This window comes from Haliotis rufescens, unplaced genomic scaffold (assembly GCF_023055435.1).
Source record: "Haliotis rufescens isolate VD_foot unplaced genomic scaffold, xgHalRufe1.0.p SCAF_14, whole genome shotgun sequence".
Classification (NCBI taxonomy): Eukaryota; Metazoa; Mollusca; class Gastropoda; order Lepetellida; family Haliotidae; genus Haliotis; species Haliotis rufescens.
In genome coordinates this window covers 24,391,660-24,418,102 of record NW_025963824.1, presented here as the reverse complement: position 1 = coordinate 24,418,102, position 26,443 = coordinate 24,391,660, and the positions used below count along the sequence as shown (strand labels likewise).

The following is a 26,443-nucleotide window of genomic DNA, read 5'->3' as shown; positions in this document are numbered from 1 at the left end:
CCCCCCCCCCCCACACACACACACACACACACACACACACACACACACACACACACACACACACACACACACACACACACACACACACACACACACACACACACACACACCAAATACTGTAAATCTTAAAATTATTCATATTGAGTCGCAAGTTTTCCACCATCGAATGACTATTTCTGGGTGTTTTTCATTTTTAGCCACCACCAAACGTGGATGTATACTTACTTTAGCCCCGTGAAGATCAAGGTTAGAATAGGTGTTCAGCAACCCATGCTTTGCGTAAAGGGCGACAGATGCTGTCGTAAAGGGCGACTAATGGGATCAGGTGGTCAAGCCCGCTAACTGGGTCCCGATTGTGTGGATCGATGCTCATGATATCAGTCACTGGATTGTCTGGTCCAGACTCGATTAACCGCGAACAGACCGCCGTCATATGGCTGGAATATTGCTGAGTGCAGCAAACAAACAAACAAACAAACAAACAAACAAAACTTGCCTAAGCCCGGAAGTTTATACATACAGCTGTAATACAAACTGTATCTGACTGATATTTAATGGGAAGGGAGGGCGTTGGGGTAGGCTTGTTGTTTAAAGCGTTCGCTTGTTACGCCGAAGACTCGGGTTCGATTCCCGACATGGGTACAATGTGTAAAGCCCATTTCTGGTGTCCTCCGACGTGATATTACTGGAATATTGCTAAAAGCGGCGTAAAACCATCCTCACTCACTCAGTAATGTGTAGGTAGATTTAAATAAGAGAGGTGAACTCCAGCGTCTGTGGTCTATTTTATAAACCTCAGGAGGTCCAAACTAGATCCGTTTAATGAATATACTGATCATGCGATGCGACATTGTTGCCATGCTACGTATTATAGAATGTAAAGGTTCCCAGTCGACTAAGGCACTGGAATTTACTGTGCAGCGTTGCATCCCGTAGGGTGCCAGAATCCTATGGCCGTGGGCACAACAATATAAAGGAAGGACAACAGGTATACACATTTGCCTAAATGTACGTCTAAATTGACATACCTGTACGGAAATGTGTATGTAAATTTATATAACTTCACGCCAATGTCTGTCTGTTTGTATACACGTTAACGTAAGTTAATGTACACGTTTACATACCATTACGTAAATATTTGTCCAAATGTATACACTTTTTTTGCGAATAAATGTGCACATTTACACACCCTTATGTAAATATAGGTCTAAATGTATACACTTTAACGTAAATTAGTGTGCGCATTTACACAACTTTTCGTAAATATTTGTCTGAATGTATACACTTTTACGTAAGTTAATGTGCAAATTTACATACGTTTACGTAAATATTTGTCTACACTTTTACGTAAATTAATGTGCACCTTTACAAACCTTTATGTAAATATTTGTCTACGTGTATACATTTTTACGTAAAATAATGTACGCATTTACACACATGTATGTAAATTTATGTGTACATTTATAAGAAAGTAAGTTTAAACATTTGGTGTTTTATTCCAGTGTCTGGAATCTTTCGAAAATAAAAGAGACAAATTCATTTCCATAATCATCAGATATCTCTGCTAAAAGCAAAGTCCATTATAGGATTCCAACTGTGTCGTAAGCGTATATGATTCACAGTCAATTAATGATGATACCATATGATCGCGTAAAGGTGAGTGTATTCTGCCTAACCGGTGTCACCCGTCACAAACACATGCAAAGGCAACTCAAATGTTCACACGAAAAAACACCACGGGGCATATTTCGTAATAACGTAGGTTTTATCGAACTTATTAAAATAATTAATTGTTGTGACTTTGCCTTTTAAGATCCATCTTAACAAAATTTCACAACAGATACAGAAGTATAGCTTTCGTACCGCATTGGAGAAGCCGGAAAACGTACGCCTATTATAATTAGCTATTCACCGATATTTGGCAATAATGCGAAACTACAAATACCTCGTCCTGTTCTCTAAGCTACGTCAACATTTTATTGTGGTCTTATGATCGTATTAGAAATTATACTCCATTATTTTTACATCTAAACTTAGTTTTACTATTCCCATCTACTGCACTCCAACAATTCTTAAATATACCCTGGCATACAATCACTGTGGTAAACAACTTGTTGTGATCAATTTTTAAATGTCAAAATTAAAGTCATCAGCTTCCTCTGATGTAGAAGTTCATAGGTTTTACATTTTTACACATAAGCTTTGTATGGGTTGGTGGATAAGGTCATATGTTTACTCAAATGTCCCCTCTCCAGAAAGATGTAAATTTTTAAAACATTTTATCTTCCATCCAGCTTGTTAAGGTGTATCAGAATAATCCAAGGCCAGGTATTGCGAAAGCCTGCCAAAGCCTACACAGTTCAATATGCTAGAAATAGCCTGCGTGGGGAGATAAGGACGGCAATCGCTGTCAATACTAATACAGCACGGTGCTGAAGATGCTCTGAGTACTAATCACGACATCGATATTCAGTCTAAACATGGATTGGCTTTCTTGGAGTAGATTGGCTGGTTGTTGATAGTTAGAAAACTTGCAACTTGATGTGTTGACTGGTGTTGAAGTATGTGGGACGTTGGGGCATGCATCGTATATTTCTCTGTAGCTTGTCAGCCATAATCATTTTTTTATTGTTCATCTGAAGAAAGATCGGAATGTGCGCGACACAGAATGTAATTTGTTTTAAACAGTCTTACCGACATGGACAGCAGAGCTTTTTGTCTGAGACATTGTTGCTTTTACAATTATTCTATTGTCAGATAAAACGGTAATACAAAAGGTATTAATTTCTTATATCAGTTATTAATTTGATGTTTAAATCACGCGGATCAATGGAGTGTTCTTCATTTTAACAAGCCATAAGGATTTCTCCTGAGATATTTGCCTCTAATATACATCTGTAGAAAGTTAAAAAACCGTTACTGATATATTGTCACGTAAAAAGGCAGTCTCATAACAGTTTGTATCCGGCATTAATAAACTGACGAAGCACATTTGTTTTTCTTTAAAAGGAGACAATCTCATCTTGAAATACAGACTCCAAAATCTACATGATCTAATGACGTTTTGTAACTTCCATGGCAATACATATTTGACTCCTGTTACTGTTCAATGCCAATAACTATTTGACTACTCTAACTGCTCCATGCCAATAGCTATTTGACTACTGTAACTGTTCCATGGCAATAGCTATTTGACAACTGTAACTGCTCCATGGCAATAGCTATTTGACAACTGTAACTGCTCCATGCCAATAGCTATTTGACTACTGTAACTGTTGCATGCAATAGTTATTTGACTACTGTAACTGTTCCATGCCAATAGCTATTTGACTACTCTAACTGTTTCATGCCAAATGCTATTTGACTACTGTAACTGTCCCATGGCAATAGCTATTTGACTATTGTAACTGCCCTATACCAATAGCTATTTGACTACTCTTACTGTTCAATGCCAATAGCTATTTGACTACTCTAACTGTCCCGTGTCAATAGCTATTTGACTACTGTAACTGTCCTTTGGCAATAATTGTTTGACTACTGTAACTGTTCCATGCCAATAGCTATTTGACTATTGTAACTGCTCCATTCCAAAAGCTATTTGACTTCTGTAACTGTCCCATGGCAATAACTATTTGACTACGGTAACTGTCCCATGGCAATAGCTATGTGACTCCTGTAACTGTCCCATGCCAAATTATATTTGACTACTGTAACTGTCCCATGGCAATAGCTATTTGACTATTGTAACTGTCACATGCCAATAGCTATTTGACTACTGTAAATGTACTTTGGCAATAACTATTTGACTACTCAAACTGTTCCATGTCAATAGCTATTTGACTACGGTAACTGTCCCATGGCAATAGCTATTTGACTACGGTAACTGTTCCCTGGCAATAGCTATGTGACTACTGTAACTGCTCCATTCCAATAGTTATTTGACTTCTGTAACTGTCCCATGGCAATAGCTATGTGACTACTGTAACTGTCCCATGGCAATAGCTATTTGACTATTGTAACTGTCCCATGCCATAAGCTATATGACTACTGTAAATGTCCTTTGGCAATAACTATTTGACTACTCAAACTGCTCCATGCCAATAGCTATTTGACTACGGTAACTGTCCCATGGCAATAGCTATTTGACTACTCTAACTGTCCCATGTCAATTGCTATTTGACTACTGTAACCGTCCTTTGGCAATAACTGTTTGACTACTGTAACTGCTCCATTCCAATAGCTATTTGACTTCTGTAACTGTCCCATGGCAATAGCTATGTGACTACTGTAACTGTCCCATGGCAATAGCTATTTGACTACTGTAAATGTCCTTTGGCAATAACTATTTGACTACTCAAACTGTTCCATGTCAATAGCTATTTGACTACGGTAACTGTCCCATGGCAATAGCTATTTGACTACGGTAACTGTTCCCTGGCAATAGCTATGTGACTACTGTAACTGCTCCATTCCAATAGCTATTTGACTTCTGTAACTGTCCCATGGCAATAGCTATGTGACTACTGTAACTGTCCCATGGCAATAGCTATTTGACTATTGTAACTGTCCCATGCCATAAGCTATATGACTACTGTAAATGTCCTTTGGCAATAACTATTTGACTACTCAAACTGTTCCATGCCAATAGCTATTTGACTACGGTAACTGTCCCATGGCAATAGCTATTTGACTATTGTAACTGCCCAAAACCAATAGCTATTTGACTACTCTAACTGTTCAATGCCAATAGCTATTTGACTACTCTAACTGTCCCATGTCAATAGCTATTTGACTTCTGTAACTGTCCCATGGCAATAGCTATGTGACTACTGTAACTGTCCCATGGCAATAGCTATTTGACTACTGTAAATGTCCTTTGGCAATAACTATTTGACTACTCAAACTGTTCCATGTCAATAGCTATTTGACTACGGTAACCGTCCCATGGCAATAGCTATTTGACTACGGTAACTGTTCCCTGGCAATAGCTATGTGACTACTGTAACTGCTCCATTCCAATAGCTATTTGACTTCTGTAACTGTCCCATGGCAATAGCTATGTGACTACTGTAACTGTCCCATGGCAATAGCTATTTGACTATTGTAACTGTCCCATGCCATAAGCTATATGACTACTGTAAATGTCCTTTGGCAATAACTATTTGACTACTCAAACTGTTCCATGCCAATAGCTATTTGACTACGATAACTGTCCCATGGCAATAGCTATTTGACTATTGTAACTGCCCAAAACCAATAGCTATTTGACTACTCTAACTGTTCAATGCCAATAGCTATTTGACTACTCTAACTGTCCCATGTCAATAGCTATTTGACTACTGTAACCGTCCTTTGGCAATAACTGTTTGACTACTGTAACTGCTCCATTCCAATAGCTATTTGACTTCTGTAACTGTCCCATGGCAATAGCTATGTGACTACTGTAACTGTCCCATGGCAATAGCTATTTGACCATGTAACTGTCCCATACCAATAGCTATTTGACTACTGTAACTGTCCTTTGGCAATTACTATTTGACTACGGTAAGTGTCCCACGGCAATAGCTATTTGACTACGGTAACTGTTCCCTGGCAATAGCTATGTGACTACAGTAACTGTTCCATGGCATTTTGCTTCTGTAATTTCCCCTTTCAATTGCCCTTTCTGCTTCTTTACAACGCAAGAAATGGCTCAGTTCTTACGACCTGCAAGAATATGGATGTACGAAAGATTGTGCTGCATGATTTCCAAGTGTACATAACCTTGTTGACATGGAGACATCACTCTGTCTATCGATGGCTTCTTGAAAGTATGAACGCGATCATTTGTTACAGTAATGTCATCAATAACTTTCGTTCCTCATATTCCTTTCAGCAGAAGAGGACATTATACACTGTATCGTAGGATCTATCCTTCGTTAATGGCATACGCAGTCGATTTATAAAACTCAAAATGGAAAGGATATGGTCGTCCACTTGAATTGAATTATGTTATGTATTCAATAATAGCTCTATATTGAGCTCAAGATGAAAAAGGTCATCGTGAAATTGCCTGATAAAGGGGATAACGTTTCATTTAATGCATTTAAGCCCCATTTAAAACATAGGGTATACGGATTTTCAGGTAATTGATTTTTTGACGGATATATACCATCGATGTTTTATGAGGAGCACGTAGAAATAAAGTCTGAGGTGAATAAGTAATTCATTGGATTTTTTTTCTTGACGACGTTACATACTGAGAGCAAAAATTCCGAGAACAAACATAAAGAATTCGTTTCACATTTCATCCTATATGAACCACTCAGGTGAGTCTAGAACAGCCGAACCGGTGATTGATAGCATGAGCAATGTCAACCTTGTGCAGTGACAGGCAATCAAGTCGGTTTTGTCTCAACACAGACCGATCCCCATGTTAGTGGGATCTGTGCATGCGTGCGTGCGTGCGTGCGTGCGTGCGTGCGTGCGTGCTAGGAGCCGTACTATTTCAGTGCTTTTCACAACACAGTTTATGCATGACATCGGGCACATCAAACGTGTTTATTTGCAGCCATTACCCCTTTACTTTTGTTGCTATCGATTACACGGATTCAAAATTTATCTAACAACGCAGTTTTTCATCTTCGATTCCAAATATCAATATATTTTATTACAAACTGAAAGAATAGTGTACGAAATCAAGTACGATTTTTTAATAATATTATAGTATTCACATTTCAAGTTTATGTAAAAACAAAATCTTTGCTTATAGATAATACATTGGCCGTAGGCTATAACTTTGAAGAATACGATCATATACAGGAATACTTTGCACTTCGATGATGGCTACGGACCAGTATAGATGGTATTGAATACTTCTAATGTCCTCTGCCGTCAAGCTCTGGGATATTATTACAGACCGGATTATTTAGATACTTCAAAGCCCTGTGGAGGAGTGCACTGCACGTCATTGGTAATACCTGCGTAGGAGCGTGGATATGTCGACGTGCTATGAAGCGTTCTTGTGGGCTGGAAATACCAATGTGGCAAAACATTCAACTATAAATATGCAGCCACGTCGACATTTATAGGATACTTGAATTCTTTTCAAAATGCAATTTTAGACTGATTTCATCCGAATTATCGGTTACTGCGTATTACAACTTTAGTGAAAAGTTTAAAATATTCTGGAAATGAAGTCATAGATATGAGAGTGTAAAATCTGTTCAAATAAAAATGATTGATTTCAAACTTGGAGGCGCAAATGTCGTTTGACTGACATGTTTATGCACGGTGGCTAAAGTACAATGTAACTGTCATAAACTCACTTTTGTTCAGGTATCTATGCGTTTTATATTTATGATGCGCAAGGTCATAGAAGGGTTTAACTGAATATTAATTGAGACTCTACACGTTTCAAAATGAAGGACATTTCCTTATGGTTATGAGTGTAACAGTAATTAATACAAATCCTATGTAATTTCAATTATATCATTGTTGTCATTCGTCAATATAGTCAGCACAAATCCAAATACAATTACGCTGATTCTACCGCTGTGACCTTGTAGGGTGAGGTGAAATGGGGTTTGAGGTCGCGTTGAAGGTTATTGCACTTGTATAGCGAGTGCATGTGTGTGTGTGTGTGTGTGTGTGGGCATGTGTGTGCGTGTGTGTGTGTGTGTGTGTGTGTGTGTGTGTGTGTGTGTGTGTGTGTGTGTGTGTGTGTGTGTGTGTGTGTGTGTGTGTGTGTGTGTGTGTGTGTGTGTGTGTGAGTGGTTGCTTGTTTTTAGTCGTACTTTTGTCGACTTCAAGGGGCTAAAACAAGGACTGGTCGGCCCGGAGTCAGTACACTGTGTCTGAGAGGGGAATCCATGTAAAACCGCGGTAAAGTGTGTATGTGTGTGTGTGTGTGTGTGTGTGTGTGTGTGTGTGTGTGTGTGTGTGTGTGTGTGTGTGAGTGAGTGGTTGCTTGTTTTTAGTCGTACTTTTGTCGTGTTTTTTGGTTGCCCTGTTATAAAGGGAATAAAACAAGGACTGGTCGGCTCGGAGTCAGTACACTGTGTCTGAGAGGGGAATCCATGTATAACTGTGGTAGCGTGTGTATGTGTGTGTCTCCCTTTCTGTGGATGCTTGTTCTAGTCACTGACTCCACACAACCAGTCTACCTTATAGGTAATATAATATATCATGTCATATATCCACTGAACCGAATTACCAGAATGTTGGTTGCAATAAAAGTAACGTGTGTCTCATGTTTGAGTTGTACCAGTCCCCCCTCGAATACAATAGACTACATGCATTCCTAAGGGTTAAGGTCACCAGTAATACACGGGAGTCGGTGACAAGAGGTTGCTTTCATCATTAATCCGAACGTAAAGTTCCAGAAATAATTAAGCCCAAATGATAGAATTGCACGATAAGATCTTCTATTTTGTCGAGGTGACTTGAATAATACATTAAAGTGTTCGTTAAATATTTATTTCGTTCATATTTCAGGTACGAAGTCTCAGAAGATGAAGAAAGTCTTGCGCATGCGTGGTCAAGTGACAGCGAGGCTTCGACGTTGTGTGATAGCTCGTCTGACTGTTGCTGATTCTTCGCTCCGTGATGTAGAACTGCGTCCAAAATATACCAGTGTAATGTTCCCATTATGACATGGACGCTACAATAATAAAATGCCTTTGTTGAGTGTATATTCTACAATAAAATACTCATATTAACTGAAGTTATCATCATTTGTAAGGTGGTGAGGTAGCCTTGTAGTTAAAGTGTTCGCTCTTCACGCCGAAAGCCCGGGTTCAATTCCCCTTATGGGTACCAAATGTGAAGCCTATGTCTGGTATCCACCTACGCTGGAATATTGCGAAAACGTCGTAAAACAATATGCTCACTCACTCATCACTCTTAAACTCCTCTTTGTTGAGATCACATTGAAACCACTTAAGTTGAACGTCGATAATACAATGATATCACGGTGACATACATTTGTACGTCTGTACATTGAGTGAGTTGTGCTGTATACCTCTTTGGAAAAGTATTTCAGCTGTGGTAGGAGACCCCTAAGTGATGCATGTCCTAGATGTTCCCTATCTGTTCGCCCCGATTATGTTTCCCCAGTGCTGCAGCCTTCTGCATTACCCAGATTGCCAGAAGGGCTGTATTCCTGGGAGCAAACCCGGGTACTTTCCCAATGTCAGTCAACAGATTTGAGGGGTACAAAACCTAAGGCACCAAGAACAATCGGGAGTCAGACAACTCGGTACTTTAGATGCAAGCGTGACATTTCGAAAGCGAGGTCCACATATTTGCCATGTTTCATTGGATTTATCAAAACGAAAAAGATCAGGTTTGTTGGCCTGGCTAGGTCTGAGGCTGAACACGGGTCTATTCCAAAGAATTTGATATGTATCATTTTCCATGACGCCCTCTACATATTCTGGGTCGTACCATGCGATGGACCTCTGTGTCAAAACCAGGAGCATGGCGAAGACGGTAATAAAAGGATCGAGCTACGCCATCATGTCCCTTAAGATACTGGGTTTGTGCCAAAGCTGGACATCCACTGACAATGTCCTGGACTGCCTCTCCCTGAAAAAACTGAGTCTGGGCTGTTTTGATATATCACTTCGCTTGGTTGACACTCATAGCTGTACCGTTCAGCAGTGCAGAACCATCAACAAAGTCAACATTGACATTGAAGTTACATCCCACATTCATGGCTCGTTTGAGAAAACTGTGGAATGCCTTGTTTTCATCATGGGTTGTTGAAATGCTTCACAAGAGGATCATAAGACAAATAAATGTGTGCAAAAGTGCCCAAAACAATTCCTTCATGAAGAACATCCACGTTAATAAAACCACGGCCTTCTATTATATAATTGGTAAATATTAGCAATTAAGGGAAGAGCAAGGTTGGTAAGATCTATTGTCTGACATGATTCTTCGTGTCAGTTTGCCAGTACCATGAATTTCTTGCTTCGTCCAATCAACAACACCCAAAGAATACGAAAGGACGGGTACAGCATAAGTAATTGTGGATTTACCTTTATAGCACTGATCATGAATTCTAGATTTTCGTACGTCTACATTTGTAGTCTGCCCGACGTTTTTCCTTGATATGGGCATTCTGGAGTTTGTCCCTAATCTGCATCCCTAATTACGCACAGACCTGACCTTTCACGAGATGGTCCCTTTGCAAAAAGTTCAAGGTCATCTAGGTAAAGGAGGTGAGTAAGAGGTGTAGGGGATCTGTGCTGAGGAGGTCCCGGATGATAACCTCCCTCTTTGCTAAGCAAAAACCGTCAAGGATTTAGTGACAAACAGAAATGCAAAGAACTAAAGGAATATTCCTCTTCTGATAGAAATGAGTTCCGAAGTCACCACCTGCCACTGCGAATACATCTCAAGTTGAGTTGACCAGCAATTCATTAAAGACTCCAGTAAAACAAGTAGTCGCACGGGAAGGTCAAAACAGTCATTCAAATGACTTCAAAATCCATTCGTGAGGTACAGACGCATAAACTTTTCTGTAGTCTTTCAACACATTGAGAGCTTACGGTGGTAAGTTTTAGCCTCTTCAAGGATCATTTTCTGAACTAACAATTGATCCTTACAACCCAAGCATCCCTTTCTGGCTCCTTTCTGCTCAATGTAAATAATGTCAATTAATTTGATGACACACACACCCTTCAAATATTGTATACTATGTATTCAAGTTATTATTATTTGTCTATGCATATTTATGATACATATTCATATTATTGGGACAAACCGAGAATCATAATAAAAGTGAATGTTGATGTGGGAGGAACTCCTGCAGGCCTTAGACGTTTACCTTCCACATGCATTTTACTGATGTGATTGTGACGCAGTTTCCTAATTGTATGATACACCTCAATAGATTAATGTGACGTCATATCGCTTCAGACATTGGGGATTGTTAAACGCACACGTGCGGTTGTGAGAATGAAATAATCGTTCTCTCCTTTCCCCCGACCACAGTTACTACGTTTAAGTAATTATGCCTTAATCAAAACTGGTCATCGTTTTATATTAGAGAAAAAAGTTAATTCTCTAAGTTTTGAGACGCACACCATCACCCCAAATGATTCGCCCTGATTATGTTTATGGGTTTCTGTGAACTGCACGACTTCGGACGTTCCTCCCACTTCAACCACCTCTATGGGGTTGTGGATAGAGCGTCTGCCCGGGGACCTGAAGGTCGGTGGTTTGATTCTCTGGCAGTGGTATACCATCTTCCCGAGGCAAGAGAGTAAACTGACTTTAAAAGTCCAGTTTTCACCCTTGCCGAACCAGGCTGGAATTCCTGGCCTCGATTGTAGCACCACAAGTGACTGTTACGAGTTATGTCCCTTCTATGCCTCTCCTATGGACCAATCAGATTCCACCTCTCGTTTCACTTGCATTTGTTTCAAAGAAAATGGCGGCGCCAAGACAAGGCGATATGATCGACAATCAGGATCTATATTGTGATAAAACGGGTCATACATCGCGAAGTGTTTCAAATCACGTGAGCATCTTGATTAAAAACTTGCAAAGATTTGGAAAATATCTGTTGACAACGAGTTGGCGGTGCCCATGTATTGCAAATCCTGCAATCGACCGAACTCTGCATGACAGTTTACGAACCAGATTTCGATTTCGGTTCGCGATTTTGATTGGACTATGCATAGACTCGTTAGTCCAGCCAAAATCTAACTCCATAATACAGCCTAGTTCGGCAAGGATGAAAACTGGACTTTTATGGACGCTATATAGGAGCAGGGGCCGTCGGGTAGCCTAGTGGTTAAAGCGGTCGCTCGTCACGCTGAAGACCCGGGTTCGATTTACTTGGGATATTGCTAGAATATTGCTAAAAGCAGCGTAAAACCATACTCACTCATTCACTATATGAGAGCAATAACGTTGAACGCGACGTTAAACCCCATTTTACCTCACCTGACCCAGGCTTTAATAAGACTGCATGTTTTTGGTGACCTAGTAACGTTGCTGTAATCTGTAGATGGTTCTCACGTGGACATTAAAGCATTGGCAACCTTTCGTCCAGCCTGACCAGCAGTCGTCCTGCAACCTGGCTTCCCTGATGCTTCATTAGTCTTTGGCAAGGCGCTAGTGTCGACACAAGAATGTTGGATCCACGTATTAGGGTGCTCTTTATCAAAAATGGCACAAGGAAACGCAAGTGAATTTTGATTTCCATGGAAAGCGTTCGGGATTTTGTACATGTACCATGGACGTTTGTTAAGTTGCGTGTTGGAGACCCATTATACCCATCACTATTTGCATGTCAAAAACGAGATTTCGCCTAAAAATGCATTGTTTTCATGAAGTGACGTTTCTTTTGCGTTTCAGTATATGAGGAGCCTTTGAACCAACGTGATGCTGTTCATTTCCAGGATGTAAATATGACATTATACCTCTTATTATGTATTGTTTGTTTGTTGTTTAACGCTGCACTCAGCAATATGACGGCGGTCTGTAAATAATCGAGTCTGGACCAGACAATCCAGTGATTGACATCATGAGCATCGATCCACCAAATTGGGATACGATGACATGCATCAACCAAGTCAGCGAGCCTTATCACACGATCCCGTTAGTCGCCTAGCATGGTCGCCTTTTACGCCAAGCATGGGTTGCTGAAGACCTATTCTACCCCGGATCTACACGGGTCTGTTTATGTTTTGAATGGAACAAATAATGATGGGTGGATGGAAACCTTGCGGTCATGGTATGGATCTTACGAAAGAAATATTTAGTCCGACAAGGTATTTTTAATTACTTCCGATGCGCGACCGTTACACCGGATTTGCTGGCCCATCACTTGATTGCCTGGTTTGTTTACAGTCCGCCGTCACATGGAGGAAACAAAGAGGTACTTGTTTATGCAAATTGTGTCAGTGGCGGACCCTACCCGTCTGGCAGGACATGCTGAACATTATCGAGAACACCTGGCGTCATCACAGATTTCAGTTATCCATTCACAGAATTCATCGCTATTTTGTCTTTTCAGACAAACAGAATCTGTTTCATTGGATCGTCTGTACTGGTTTTTGTTCTGGCGGTGACGGTTATTATTTATATGAAAGAGATTGGTTTCGGAACATGTTTTCGACAAAGAGTGAGTGAGTATGATTTTACGGTCTTTCAGCAACTTTCCAGCAATATTCCGGCATTGGACACACTATATGGGCTTCAAACACAGTACCAATGTTGAGAATTGAATACGGGTCTCGTGACGCGCCAACGGTTTAACCACTTGGCTACCAAAACATCCTTTTCGCAAAGAAGTGCTATCATCTAATCAAACGTCAGAGACATAATGTCGATCCATCAGTGCCAGGTGTACTTGAACCATCCTTTGAGCTGGTTATTAAACCCTTCTCAAGACAATAGCTCGGCGGATTAATATGTCTGATGTCATATATTCCTGTCACCAGAGAAACTGCAATGGACGTCAACTAAATATAAATCCAATTTCGTCTCGACACAGTAAGGTCTCCGTTACAGAGACACAATTACCGTCGGCAGACATCCAGCTTTGTATCGTGATGTAGATTCGATGCCTGACAAATCCTTGGCAAAGTCTCGCGTGCAAGAACGAGACCAGTTTTATTACGAGACATTTTGGCATTCTTGCAAACGCCACACTTGAAGGTCTTATCCGGTAGGCTTTATTGGATCATGGGACACATTCGGTTTCGAAATATCAGAGGGTGCTTTAATAAATTATACTTGAATCATGTACTTGAGGTACTTGAATGTGTATTTTCAGAATGTATTGTGTTCAGCAAATGCATTTATGCATACTTGCGGGTCGTTCTTTCTTCTGATAGTGATAGGAACAGCAGTACCATTAGTAACCGTATCAGCAGAAACGTTAACAGTCGTAGTTGTAGCCAGCAGCAGATGTATCATCATCAGCAGCAACAGAAGTATCATCAGCATTAGTAACAGATTCAGTAGGAGAAGAGTGAGTGAGTTGGGTTTAACGCCGCTTTGAACAGTATTACAGTGTCAGTGGCGTGTCAGCTTCATATGGGAGGAAAGCCCGAAGTGATGCAGGTCTCAGACGTTTATCACTTCGGTGAAACCCACGAACACGGGTATTGTGCTGATAAACCTAGAGACATAATCGGGGCAAACCCACAATCATAGGTTTCTGGCGTGCCCAAGGGACGCAACTCTGTACAGCGAATCGCGGCGCTTCAGACGACTGGGCCCCCGGTGCCCCCAGTAGGAGAAGCAGTTATAGTAGCAGGGGTACCAATAACTGTGGCAAGTGTAGAGGAACTAGTAGCAGCTAGTAGCAGAGTGGTAGTTCTATTGTTATTATTCGTAGAAATAGTAGCAAAATGAGCAGTAGTAGGAATGGTAGTAATATTATTATAGCATTGGCAGTAGCAATAGTTGGAACATTGGTGAGAATAGTTGCAGCAAATAGTTTTGGAAGAAGATGAAGAAGAAGATGAAGAAGAAGACGAAGAAGAAAGATCATTAGTAGAAGAAGTAGCAGTAGTAGCAGTAGCAATATTTGTGACATTAGTAGTAGCAGTAGTCTTGGTGTTGACAGTAGTAGCAGTGGCAGTAGCAGTAGCAATAGAACATTAGTTTTATGAGTTGTAAGGTGACAGTGACATCAGTAGTAGCATAAAGAAGAAACATTAATGGTAGCTATTGCTGTAGCAGTGAGGTAAGTAGCAGAAGACGAAGTCGTTGCATTTGCATCAGTATCTTAAGAGTCTAATAACACAAAGGATACGTCCTCAATTTCACAGTGTCAGTCAACACATACACTGCACATGGGCACTAGACTCGGGGGTGCTGTCAATGGACGTCATGGCCAGTGAACGGATGACTCAGAGATTTGAGAATAATGGTTTCATCGCAAGAGCACCCACGCCGTAAAAATTTAATAGGCCATGTCCTTAGCTGGCTTGTAGGTTGTGAGCTGGGATTGGACTTTATTGGTTTAAGATTAATTAAGCAGGTTTCGTGATCTTGTTTGACGTAGTGAGGACTTAACAGGCGTATGACAATACCAATCCCTTCGTTGCATACTGTTCGTTCAGTTAGTGTCACTAAAGGTAGTCATCGACCGTCCTTTACCATTTATCTTCATCCAAAAACGAGGCTTATATCATCGCGCTATGTTCAGTATCACTTTGATTATCTACCTACGGTAGAAATAACACTGGAGTCGTTTTGAGATAGTGATTTCATTTTGGTGTTTTTAGGTCACATGTTATTTGAGTTATTTCAACCTTTGGACATCGCTTCCTTTAAGTTGAAAGAGAAGAGACACTGGTGAGAGATACAGCAGAATGCCAAGTGAGCATTTGTTAGAAATGCTTAATGAGGGAATGAGTGAATGTTTAATGCAGAGTCTTCATATTCATGGCAACGGTCTGTAAATATAGACCAGACTAACCTGAACGTGGTGGCTTTGGAAGTGGTCAACTTTAAGATATGATTATACACAGGCAGGAAAGTTGTAGACTGTACCCGTACGTTCCCCATTCGACTCAAAGCGTATGGTAGAGGTTTTATCAGACTGGAAACAAGTAGACCCACAGCACAGTGGGAGGTGTGACCAGTAGCAGAGATGGGGGGAAGGGGGAGGAGGAGAGGCGGAGGGGGAGGAGGAAGAGAAGGAGGAGGAGGAGGAGAGGAGGAGGGGGAGAAGGTGAGGGGGAGGGGAGGAGTAGGGGAGGAGGAGGAGGAGGAGGAGAAGAGGATGTATCGGCTGCTAAGGCTAGGCACTTTACCCAGAGCAGTGGGTGGCCTAGTGGCGTAAGTGTTGGCTTGTCTCGCCTAAATTCGTGTTCGTTCGGGAAAGGGTTTTAGGGGAAGGGGTCGAGCCTATTCTTAGTTTTCCATTATGTTACATTGATGGATAGTTATTAAATCAGCATAAACCATCCTCACAAACAATACTATTACGGTTTAGAGTGTATTGCTTGTCGTTTGAGGCAAGTAATATAAGTTGGATCGGGTGGTCATGTTCGGTGACGTGGTTGAATGTTATTGCATCCAAAAAGGTCGTTGCTAGCCTGTGTGGCCAAGACTCGAATAGCAAAGGTTCTCTGTGCTACTTCCCCCTCCAACGTCATCCCCTTTCATATAATCCCCACTACCAATCGCACAACGGCATCCTACATCACCAAATCTACACTACCAATCGCACAACGGCATCCTACATCACCAAATCCACACTACCAATCACACAACGGCATCCTTCATCACCAAATCCCCACTACCAATCCCCCAACGACAACCTGCATCACACCAAATCCCCACTACCAATCGCACAACGGCATCCTACATCACCAAATCCCCACTACCAATCACAAAACGGCATCCTACATCGCCAAATCCACACTACCAATCACACAACGTCATCCTTCATCACCAAATCCCCACTACTAATCACACAACGGCATCCTACATCACCAGATCCCCACTACCAATCACACAACGACATCCTTCATCACCAAATCCCCACTACCAATCACAAAACGGCATCCTACATCGCCAAATCCACACCACCAATCACACAACGTCATCCTTCATCACCAAATCCCCACTACCAATCACACAACGGCATCCTACATCACCAGATCCCCACTACCAATCACACAACGACATCCTACATCACCAAATACCCACTACCAATCACAAAACGGCATCCTACATCACCAGATCCCAAATACCAATCACACAACGACATCCTACATCACCAAACCCCCACTACCAATCACACAACGGCATCCTATATCACCAAATCCCCACTACCAATCGCACAACGACATCCTGCATCACACCAAATCCCCACTACCAATCGCACAACGGCATCCTACATCACCAGATCCCCACTACTAATCACACAACAACATCCTTCATCACCAAATCCCCACTACTAATCACACAACGACATCCTACATCACCAAATCCCCACTACCAATCACACAACGGCATCCTGAATCACCTAATCCCCACTACTAATCACACAACGGCATCCTACATCACCAAATCCCCACTACTAATCACACAACGGCATCCTACATCACCAAATCCCCACTACCAATCCCCCAACGACAACCTGCATCACACCAAATCCCCACTACCAATCGCACAACGGCATCCTACATCACCAAATCCCCACTACTAATCACACAACGGCATCCTACATCACCAAATCCCCACTACCAATCGCACAACGGCAACCTGCATCACCAAATCCCCACTACCAATCACACAACGGCATCCTACATCACCAGATCCCCACTACTAATCACACAACAGCATCCTACATCACCAAATCCCCACTACCAATCCCCCAACGACAACCTGCATCACACCAAATCCCCACTACCAATCGCACAACGGCATCCTACATCACCAGATCCCCACTACAAATCACACAACGTCATCCTTCATCACCAAATCCCCACTACTAATCACACAACGACATCCTACATCACCAAATCCCCACTACCAATCACACAACGGCATCCTACATCACCAAATCCCCACTACCAATCGCACAACGACAACCTGCATCACACCAAATCCCCACTACCAATCGCACAACGGCATCCTACATCACCAGATCCCAACTACAAATCACACAACGACATCCTTCATCACCAAATCCCCACTACTAATCACACAACGACATCCTACATCACCAAATCCCCACTACCAATCACACAACGGCATCCTACATCACACCAAATCCCCACTACTAATCACACAACGGCATCCTACATCACCAAATACCCACTACCAATCACACAACGGCATCCTACATCATCAAATCCCCACTGCCAATCGCACAACGGCAACCTGCATCACCAAATCCCCACTACTAATCGCACAACGGCATCCTACATCACCAAATCCCCACTACCAATCGCACAACGGCATCCTACATCACCAAATCCCCACTACCAATCACACAACGGCATCCTACATCATCAAATCCCCACTGCCAATCGCACAACGGCATCCTACATCACCAAATCCCCACTACCAATCGCGAAACGGCATCCTACATCACCAAATCCCCACTTCCAATCGCGAAACGGCATCCTACATCACCTAATTCCCACTACTAATCATACAACTTCACCCTGCATCACCTAATCCCCACCACCAATCACACAACGCCATCCACAAACACCTAATCCGCACCACCGACACAAGACGTCATCCCATCACCTAATCCCAAATCTCACAACACTGGTGCTCCATTATCTATGCCCACGCAGCTACTTTACATCACCCTCCCTCCACCCCAATCCTACCGCCCACACAAGTAACGTCCCAAAGGACCTTAATCACCATCGACCACCGATTCTCAGCATCTCACCATCTGCCAACCATCATCATCAACCAATACCGCACCCTCTGTCCCAATGAGACACATCTCTAAATGTTTACATATACCTTTCACAAAACCAATCCTTTGGTCCACGACTATATCACAATACATTTTAATTTTACCATAATACCCAACCACGATTCCACCAGGAGGGGGGCGCTTACAAACCACTGGCGTGGCAACAAACGGTTCTGTTGTATCGGAATGTCCACCAGCACGACAAGAAGCCATTAATCACCATCAGCTACAGTGCGTGCCTCCTACATCGTTGTGTACACACTGGCAACTATAAATTATCCCCCTCGTTTGTTTGAAATGGTGTCCTTTTGGAAACTAATGAATGGTTTATTCCTATATGCTGGCACTCTATCAACTATAACTCGTATGGATATTCCAGTACAATTGGTGGTATCCCAGCAACGTACAGATACTTGTTTGGTTTACACCGTGGAGGCATGACACTAATAATACAAAAGTATGATCCTGTAGTAGTTTGACATTTTAGTTTCACACGGGGTATTATTTGCTTTCCGGAACTGTATGTATTAGCTGTCATGATCAATGTTTCGCAAGGTCCAATGTTTGGGAGACAAATATCTCGAACCGGTTAAGCAGACTAATTGTTTAGCATCCCATGCTTACGTTTGGAGAATGTGTTATATATGACAGCGGGCTTGCAAAACAATATCAATAGTCCTGAACATTACTACATTACCTAACAGTTCCATAAAACCGTTTTGTCGATGAAGTATTTCATTACTGCCGTGTGAAGTGTTGATCAAATATGTATAACGGTTGGGGGCGTGTGCAAATATAATAAAAGGGTGATGTTCGTGTAGAACTTCGCTCTCAAACAATACATGTTTTACCCTGCTTTGGATATTATCAGATAAGAATCCGCATTAACGAAAACAGAAAAGCAATAGCTGCAAAGCATGGTGAGTGAGTGATGTATAGTTTTACGCAGCTTTTAGCAATATTCCAGCAATATCACAGCAAAATGGGCTTCGCACATTGTACCCAAGTGTGGAATCGAGCACGGGTCTTCGGCGTGACGAGCGAACGCTTTAACCACTAGTCTCCCCCACTACCCCGTAAAACAATAGCAATAGGTTCCAAGCGATGTTTTCAAATTTGGTGCCTTGGTATTGGCTTTTGGTATGCATTCAGAGTGCTCGGTTATTGCGTTTTAAAACCATTGATGACTGAGTATGGTTTTACTCCCTTTTTAGCAATATTCTAACAATATCACGGTGGGGGGCACCAGAAATGTGCTCCAGACTGTGGGGAATCGAACCCGGGATTTCGGCAAACGCTTTAACCACCTGGCGACCTCGTCTCCCCTCAAAACCATTAAGGACATGCTGCTAGCTGTGTGTATTAGGAATTACGAGTCTAATTTGGTAACCACAATTTTATTCTTTAGTATTCATACACACTGTAGTTGGATCTCAAACATGACATATTGATAAATACGTTCAATGCATATCTGATTTGAATACGTCAATTCCGAGTATCAAAACACAAACTTTATATTTTTGGCCTGAAAGCTATTACTTTATCGTGAGGTGGGGTTGTCTTGTGGTTCAAGCTTTCGTCAGGCCGAAACCCCAGTTCGCTTCCGACATGCGTACAATACATGAGCCCATATATTGTGTCCCAAGTATTGATATATTTTACATGTATTTATAATGCGCATCAGTTGCGATACGTTCTTAAACCATAAGTAAGCGAGAGTGTATGTTGTTTTGCCGCTTTTAGAAATATTCCAGCAATATCAGGGTGGGCATCGTCGTCACGGCTGGGTTCGTTTCCCCACATGTGTACAATATGTAAAGCCCATTGATGGTCTACCCCGCCTTGATTTTGCAGGAACATTTCTGAAGGCGGCGTACAAACACCCACTCTCACCACTCATGACCTTCAGAATCAGAAATGCTCTTTTAGTGTGATGACATTACAATGGGTAGTTTTTGTTTTATGCAGCCTAGATAAATATTTTCGGCATATCACACCTTGTCAGCTTCATGTAAAAGGACAATTCTAAGTGACGCAGATCGTAGATGTTCCTCATTTAAGTAAAACCCACGGGCATAGGTATTGTTTAAGCAGGGGTCAGAGTGAGCGTAACTCTTGGGAACCCGACCTGTTGTTACTGTCACGTATCGACAGGAGGACAGGAGGACACGAGGACCCGGGAACAGGACCTTCTTTAACTCTATTGTTTGGCGAACAGATCATTCGTAACAAATGTGAAAAGATTCGGATCCTTGATGTGTAACATGTGTGATGTAAGGCCGGTTTTGATCATGTCAATGTGTATCATACGTAATGTAAGGCCGGTTTTAATCATGTCATTGTGTATCATACGTAATGTAAGGCCGGTTTTGATCATGTCAATTTGCATCATACGTAATGTAAGGCCGGTTTTGATCATGTCAATGTGTATCATACGTAATGAAAGGCCGGTTTTGATCATCTCAATGTGTACATAATGTGATGTAAAGGCCGGTTTTGATCATGTCAGTGTGTATAATATGTGATATAAACGCCGGTTTTGACCTCTCAATGAGCTCGGAGTCTCTGTAACACATATGAAAAACCCAAGGCGGATCAGAGACGTTCAATTTGTAACAATGGTGAAGATTTGTTCGAACCCCTTCACTCTGTAACACAAATGAAGTCAAGGCCGAGATGACCCCCTTCAGTCTAAAACATATGTGGTGGACACCATCAATCTGTAACGTATGTGAAAACCGGTTCCTCTTACCTTAATACCATTTTGTTTTGTAAATTGAGACCCGAGTTTGCGAATGTCATTAACTCTCGATTGCTTGTGTAAGAGGAAACTATGATATCTGAAGTCAAGACCGATTCGGATCCTTTCAATGTATCATATGTGATGTCAGGCCAGTTTTAATTATGTCAACGTGTATTGTGATATCAATATGTGCATCAATATGTGATGTCAGGACAGTTTTAATTATGTCAACGTGTATTGTGATATCAATATGTGTATCAATATGTGATGTCAGGACAGTTTTAATTATGTCAACGTGTATTGTGATATCAATATGTGTATCAATATGTGACATAAAGGCCGGTTTTGAACTCCTAGTGTGTACCATATTTGATGTAAAGGCCTCTCAATGTGTATCATTTTTGCTGTTCAAGGCCGTTTCTGAGTCTCTCAATCTCAAATCTCAAGACTTTTTCGAACTTCTTCACTCTACAACATATTTGAAGTCAGACCAGCTCGCATCCTTTCAATCTGTAACAAATGTTTGGATCCTTACTTGCTGGGAGGAATTCCCTCAATATGTTTTGGTTTGGTTTGCTGTTCAACGCCGCACTCAGCAATATTCCAACTATATGACGGCGGTCTGCAAATAATCAAGTATGGACCAGCCAATCTAGTGATTGATATCATGAACATCGATCCACGCAATTGGGATACGATGACATGCGATGACAACCGAGTCAGCGAGCCTGACCACACGATCCCGTTAGTCGCCTTTTACGGCAAGCATGGGTTGCTGAAGACCTATTCTACCCCGGATCTTCACGGGTCCCCTCAATACGTAACAAGTTAGGTCAAGTCGCGTTCGGTCCCTTTTAATGTGCAGTAATGTGTGCATTAAAGACCGTGCTGAGTCCTTTTATCTTTAACGCATATGATGTCAAAGACCCGGGTTCGAATCCCGACATGGGTACAATGTGTGAAGCCCATTTCTGGTGTCCCCCGCCGTGGTATTGCTGGATTATTTTTAAAAGCGGCGTAAAACCAAACTCACTCACTCACACACTTAAGTTGTTAACATATTATATAAAATAAAGACTCGTAAAGATCGTTTTAATCTTTAACACATGTGAAATGAAAACCGGATGGGATCCCTTTAATCTGCACTGTGTGGAGCGATGTTTGTACCACTTAATTGTATAAACATCGTTAAACCTTACTGTACTGAATTCAAACATGTCAGCTACGATACGTTTGCATTGAAATTTACAAAGTCTGCTCAAATTGATTTCAACTCCACATCATCAACTAGTAATAAAACACTACTTTCAATCTAATAATATATTCTCAATTGTTACTCTTCAATAACCCCATATCTCAATAAATTCGTTTTCCTCCTAAGTCTTTCTTCGATTCACATTCATTCCAAATCGGCTTTCGTTCCCCTAACTTCGGTTGACAGTTTCCTGTTTGCAGACACAAATATATCCTTTATGTTTAAAATAGGCATCAATTGTACGCCTTCTTAATAATGAATGAACAGAACTGGTTGTGTTACAAAAACAGTTACATCATTTTTGATTGAGTCTTAGATTGTAAGGTTACGTTTGTCAATTGCAAAGTGGAACTGAGAACGGAGGCACGTGTGACTCTATTTGAATGAGTTATTGTATACCTTGAAACAATACATTTATTATCGTAACGCTTTAACGTTGTATAAATGTATGTTTATTACACATTATTGTAACAGACGAGCTTCGTGCTGCACAGACATTTCCTTTACAATTACAAAAAATAACTTTATCTCTTATTTTGAATATCCATGTGGTGTTATGGTCACTGTGCGTGTTTATGAGCCTATTATGCTCTTTCGGACAACGCGTGAGCATCCTTTGTTACTGTAACAACGGGCGTTTTTATGATTATGTAATGTATAGGCATTCGTTCACGAACGTGTCCAAGCTTTTCATATCTGGAATTACCTTATTCGAGACAACACATAAGAACCAAACCAAAAAAAACAAGCCTGTGCATTTCAACGCACTCCCTAAGTGATTTACATTTGAAACAATTTGTAGTATATCAAAAGAAGTCATGCGACTCTTATAGACTTTAAAAGAGCTTTTAGTTCCGGCACAATTCATCACCTATTTACCCAGTACCAATGTGTTAGGTCTCTTGTACAGCATGTAAACAGAAGTGATGGAACAATTTCCCTGAAGAGGTTTGTGGCGTTATTGTTAAACACATGTATACCGTCCAGGGAGACCAAAGTGTGAGTTGTGAATATCTTATACAGACTGATGAAAGGATTGTGCGGGGCACCGTGAATACAGCACACCTTTGCGGTCCTGATGACGTTTCCAGGACATTAGTTCCTTTGTTTGCAGCATTACCACTGTTTATTTATTCACAATAACACTTCAACATTGTATAGGTAACAGGTGATACCACCCGATCGCCTGTTAAATGGCTGATTTCTTCCTCTGCAATTAATTATCATCAAACATTAACGGAATGACACTATCTTTAAGTGTTTGTTCAACTTGTAGCTTTGTTGTTTAACGACCCCAGAAATATTCCAGCTGTTACACCCAATAGTCAAGGAAGGCGTTTTAAAATAATCAACCTTGAAAACAGTGAATGCTATTATGACCAACGATCTACACCAGAGTTGTAACCGTCTAAGTCCTATATCAACTTGGTTGCCATCCACAATAAAGCTGACACGCATAATGTTGCTCGAATACTGTTCAAAGCAGTAATAACATCTATTCACTAACTTACTCACTCATATCATACTTACATCCTATGGGATGATTGCAGACATTATTCCACAAAAACCACAAAATCTCAACCGAATGAATCTTCTGCAATACTACAGCTCTATATACAGACCTCAGACAGTTATATGACTTGATCTCTTTGGGGAACCATTATCATCAGCATTATCAAGAGTCCACAACCCTGTTGATGATGGAGGTCGCCAGCCTTGGGGCACAAATGTACATCCGTCTCCATCATCCAAGCTTGTCATAGAAGACGATGAAATGAGCGGATGTCCATTTGGCCGTGGTGAGGCCACACATGAGAAGGACGTTTTTAACACTGTCAACACTTCACTTCACATTTGTCGGCGGTGGATTCTGTAAATATTGTATGAAGGTTTATGAACCATATGTTACATCTATGGAAAAAGTGTTTTCTTTTGATACCAGGTTTGCTTAAACTCAGATTGTTAGCGCGTGCCACTCTCAACTTCAAGCGATAAATCAGGTTCATTTATTTAGATAAGAGGGTGAAACCGCAAGACCCCTGATTTCTTTGGTAGCAAATGGAGATAAATCTCACCTACATATTATGCCTACTTGTCCTCATTCCGATGAAATATTCACTTTCACAAAATGCACTGTTAAAACACAATAAATACACAAAAATTAAAACATGATTGTAAAAGCAACAATGCCATATACGATTCTGATTCTAAACAAAATAAGGTGCCCGTTTGACTCGCTCACAACTGTGCTATGGGCACATTAACGAACATTAACCGCGCTTATTTTCCCACATTTACAAACTTTACAGTGCAATAAGTGCTAACATTATCATAATGAATGTTCTATTGAATGATTATTGATGAGAATGTTCATATAAATCATGAAAGTGTGACTAAAAACGTAACGTCAAAACACCGCGAAACATGCTTCCTGTCTAATCCATATTCAAGGCTGCAACCTTTTTCAGAGAACGTTCTCACGCTTACGCGCTTTTCATTGGTGAGCCATTGAGCTTTGACGTCAAAGATAGGCTTAACCCAGAAAGTTTGCATACTCTTACTACGAGTTGCTAGTGTCTTTAAGAGCTATCACTCGACGCCTTTGAGGATGGAAACAATCCAGAATGGATAAACTTCGGCAATGTTGTATTGACAACACATGTAAACAAAGCCTTTTACGATTTCCTCACGAATTTTGCCTTTATAGAAGTTGTTCTATTCTGCAGAACAAGGACAAATATTGTTGTTCATGTGTATTTCCTGACCTGAAGGACTTTTGTGAAAATGAGAATGTTTCAGAGGATGAGGCCAACTTAATGTACCAGTGTGGATACTTACACCTTTTTCCAGGACACTGTGAAGTGATTCTGTGTTACTACAAGGTAAAAACCTGGGGAAAGAAACCTATAGGTGGAATTCACTTAAGGCTGTTTTTTTCATTAGCAAACTGAACTTGAAATTCTTTTTCCATCATTTAAATTCCCCCTAGAGGTCTTCCCATTGCCATTTATGTAAGACAATTACTCTGAACGGGTATTTACCATGAACGGGTATCTACCAATTTCAAAACAGTTTTGACAAATTGGACACATATCTGTACATGTAACAATGTTTGTGAAGACATCCACAACGGAAATGTCTGCAATACATTCAGCCAAGCAAGGAAGGATACACCCGTTGATGTGTTGGACAAAGTCGAAACAATTTCAACACCATGGTTGGTTGGTTGGTTTGTTGTTTAACGCCGAACTCAGCAATATTCCAGCTGTATGACGGCGGTCTGAAAATAATCGAGTCTGGACGACACAATCCAGTGATTAATATCATGAGCATCGATCTACGCAATTGGGATCGATGACAGGCATCAACCAAGTGAGCGAGCCTGACCAACCGATCCCGTCCCGTTAGTCGCCTCTTACGACAAGCATAGTCGCCTTTTACAGCAAGCATGGATGGCTGAGGATATATTCTACATCGGATCTTCACGGCGCTTCAACACCATGAATCAATTCCATGATATATCTGTTGCAGACTTTGAATGTGATTCCATATTTCGCAAGTGTTATGTCACTTCTTCATTGTTTTTCATGCTGGACTACCCGAGTTAATCATCGGGATTTGTTTGTAAGTTTGTTGTTTAAAGCCGCACTCAGCAATATTCCAGCTATATGACGGCGGTCTGTAAATGATCGTCTGGACCAGACAATCCATTGACCAGACATCATGCGCATCGATCCACGCAATTGAGACACAATGCATTAACCAAGTCACCGAGCCTGACCACCCGATCCCATTAGTCGCCTCTTACGACAAGCGTAGTCGCCTTTTACAGCAAGCATGGTTTGCTGAAGACCTATTCTACCCCGGATCTTCACGGGTGTTAATCATCAGGGGATGTGACGGTCTAACTTTCATCGGACGATTCGTTTGGTGGGTCAAGACAATCATTCGTGGGTGATTGTATTCAAAAGCCAACCTGTACGCTTGCTGTTAACGTTTTCAACCATTCCTGCCAATGATGGATTCTTAATTATTTGAACTT

The 26,443-nt window shown here is 41.2% G+C and overlaps 1 protein-coding gene across 2 annotated transcripts in view; it reads left to right on the top strand.

Annotated features, from left to right (window-relative positions):
- LOC124131232 overlaps positions 1 to 8,693 on the top strand; it is a 65,842-nt gene extending 57,149 nt beyond the window's left edge. For both annotated transcript variants that reach the window (XM_046494346.2, XM_046494345.2), the window contains exon 14: positions 8,476 to 8,693. In XM_046494346.2, coding sequence (XP_046350302.2) covers positions 8,476 to 8,572 — 97 coding nt within the window. In that variant the 3' untranslated portion in view covers positions 8,573 to 8,693. The remainder of the gene's footprint in view (positions 1 to 8,475) is intronic.
- The last annotated feature ends 17,750 nt before the right edge of the window (positions 8,694 to 26,443 follow it).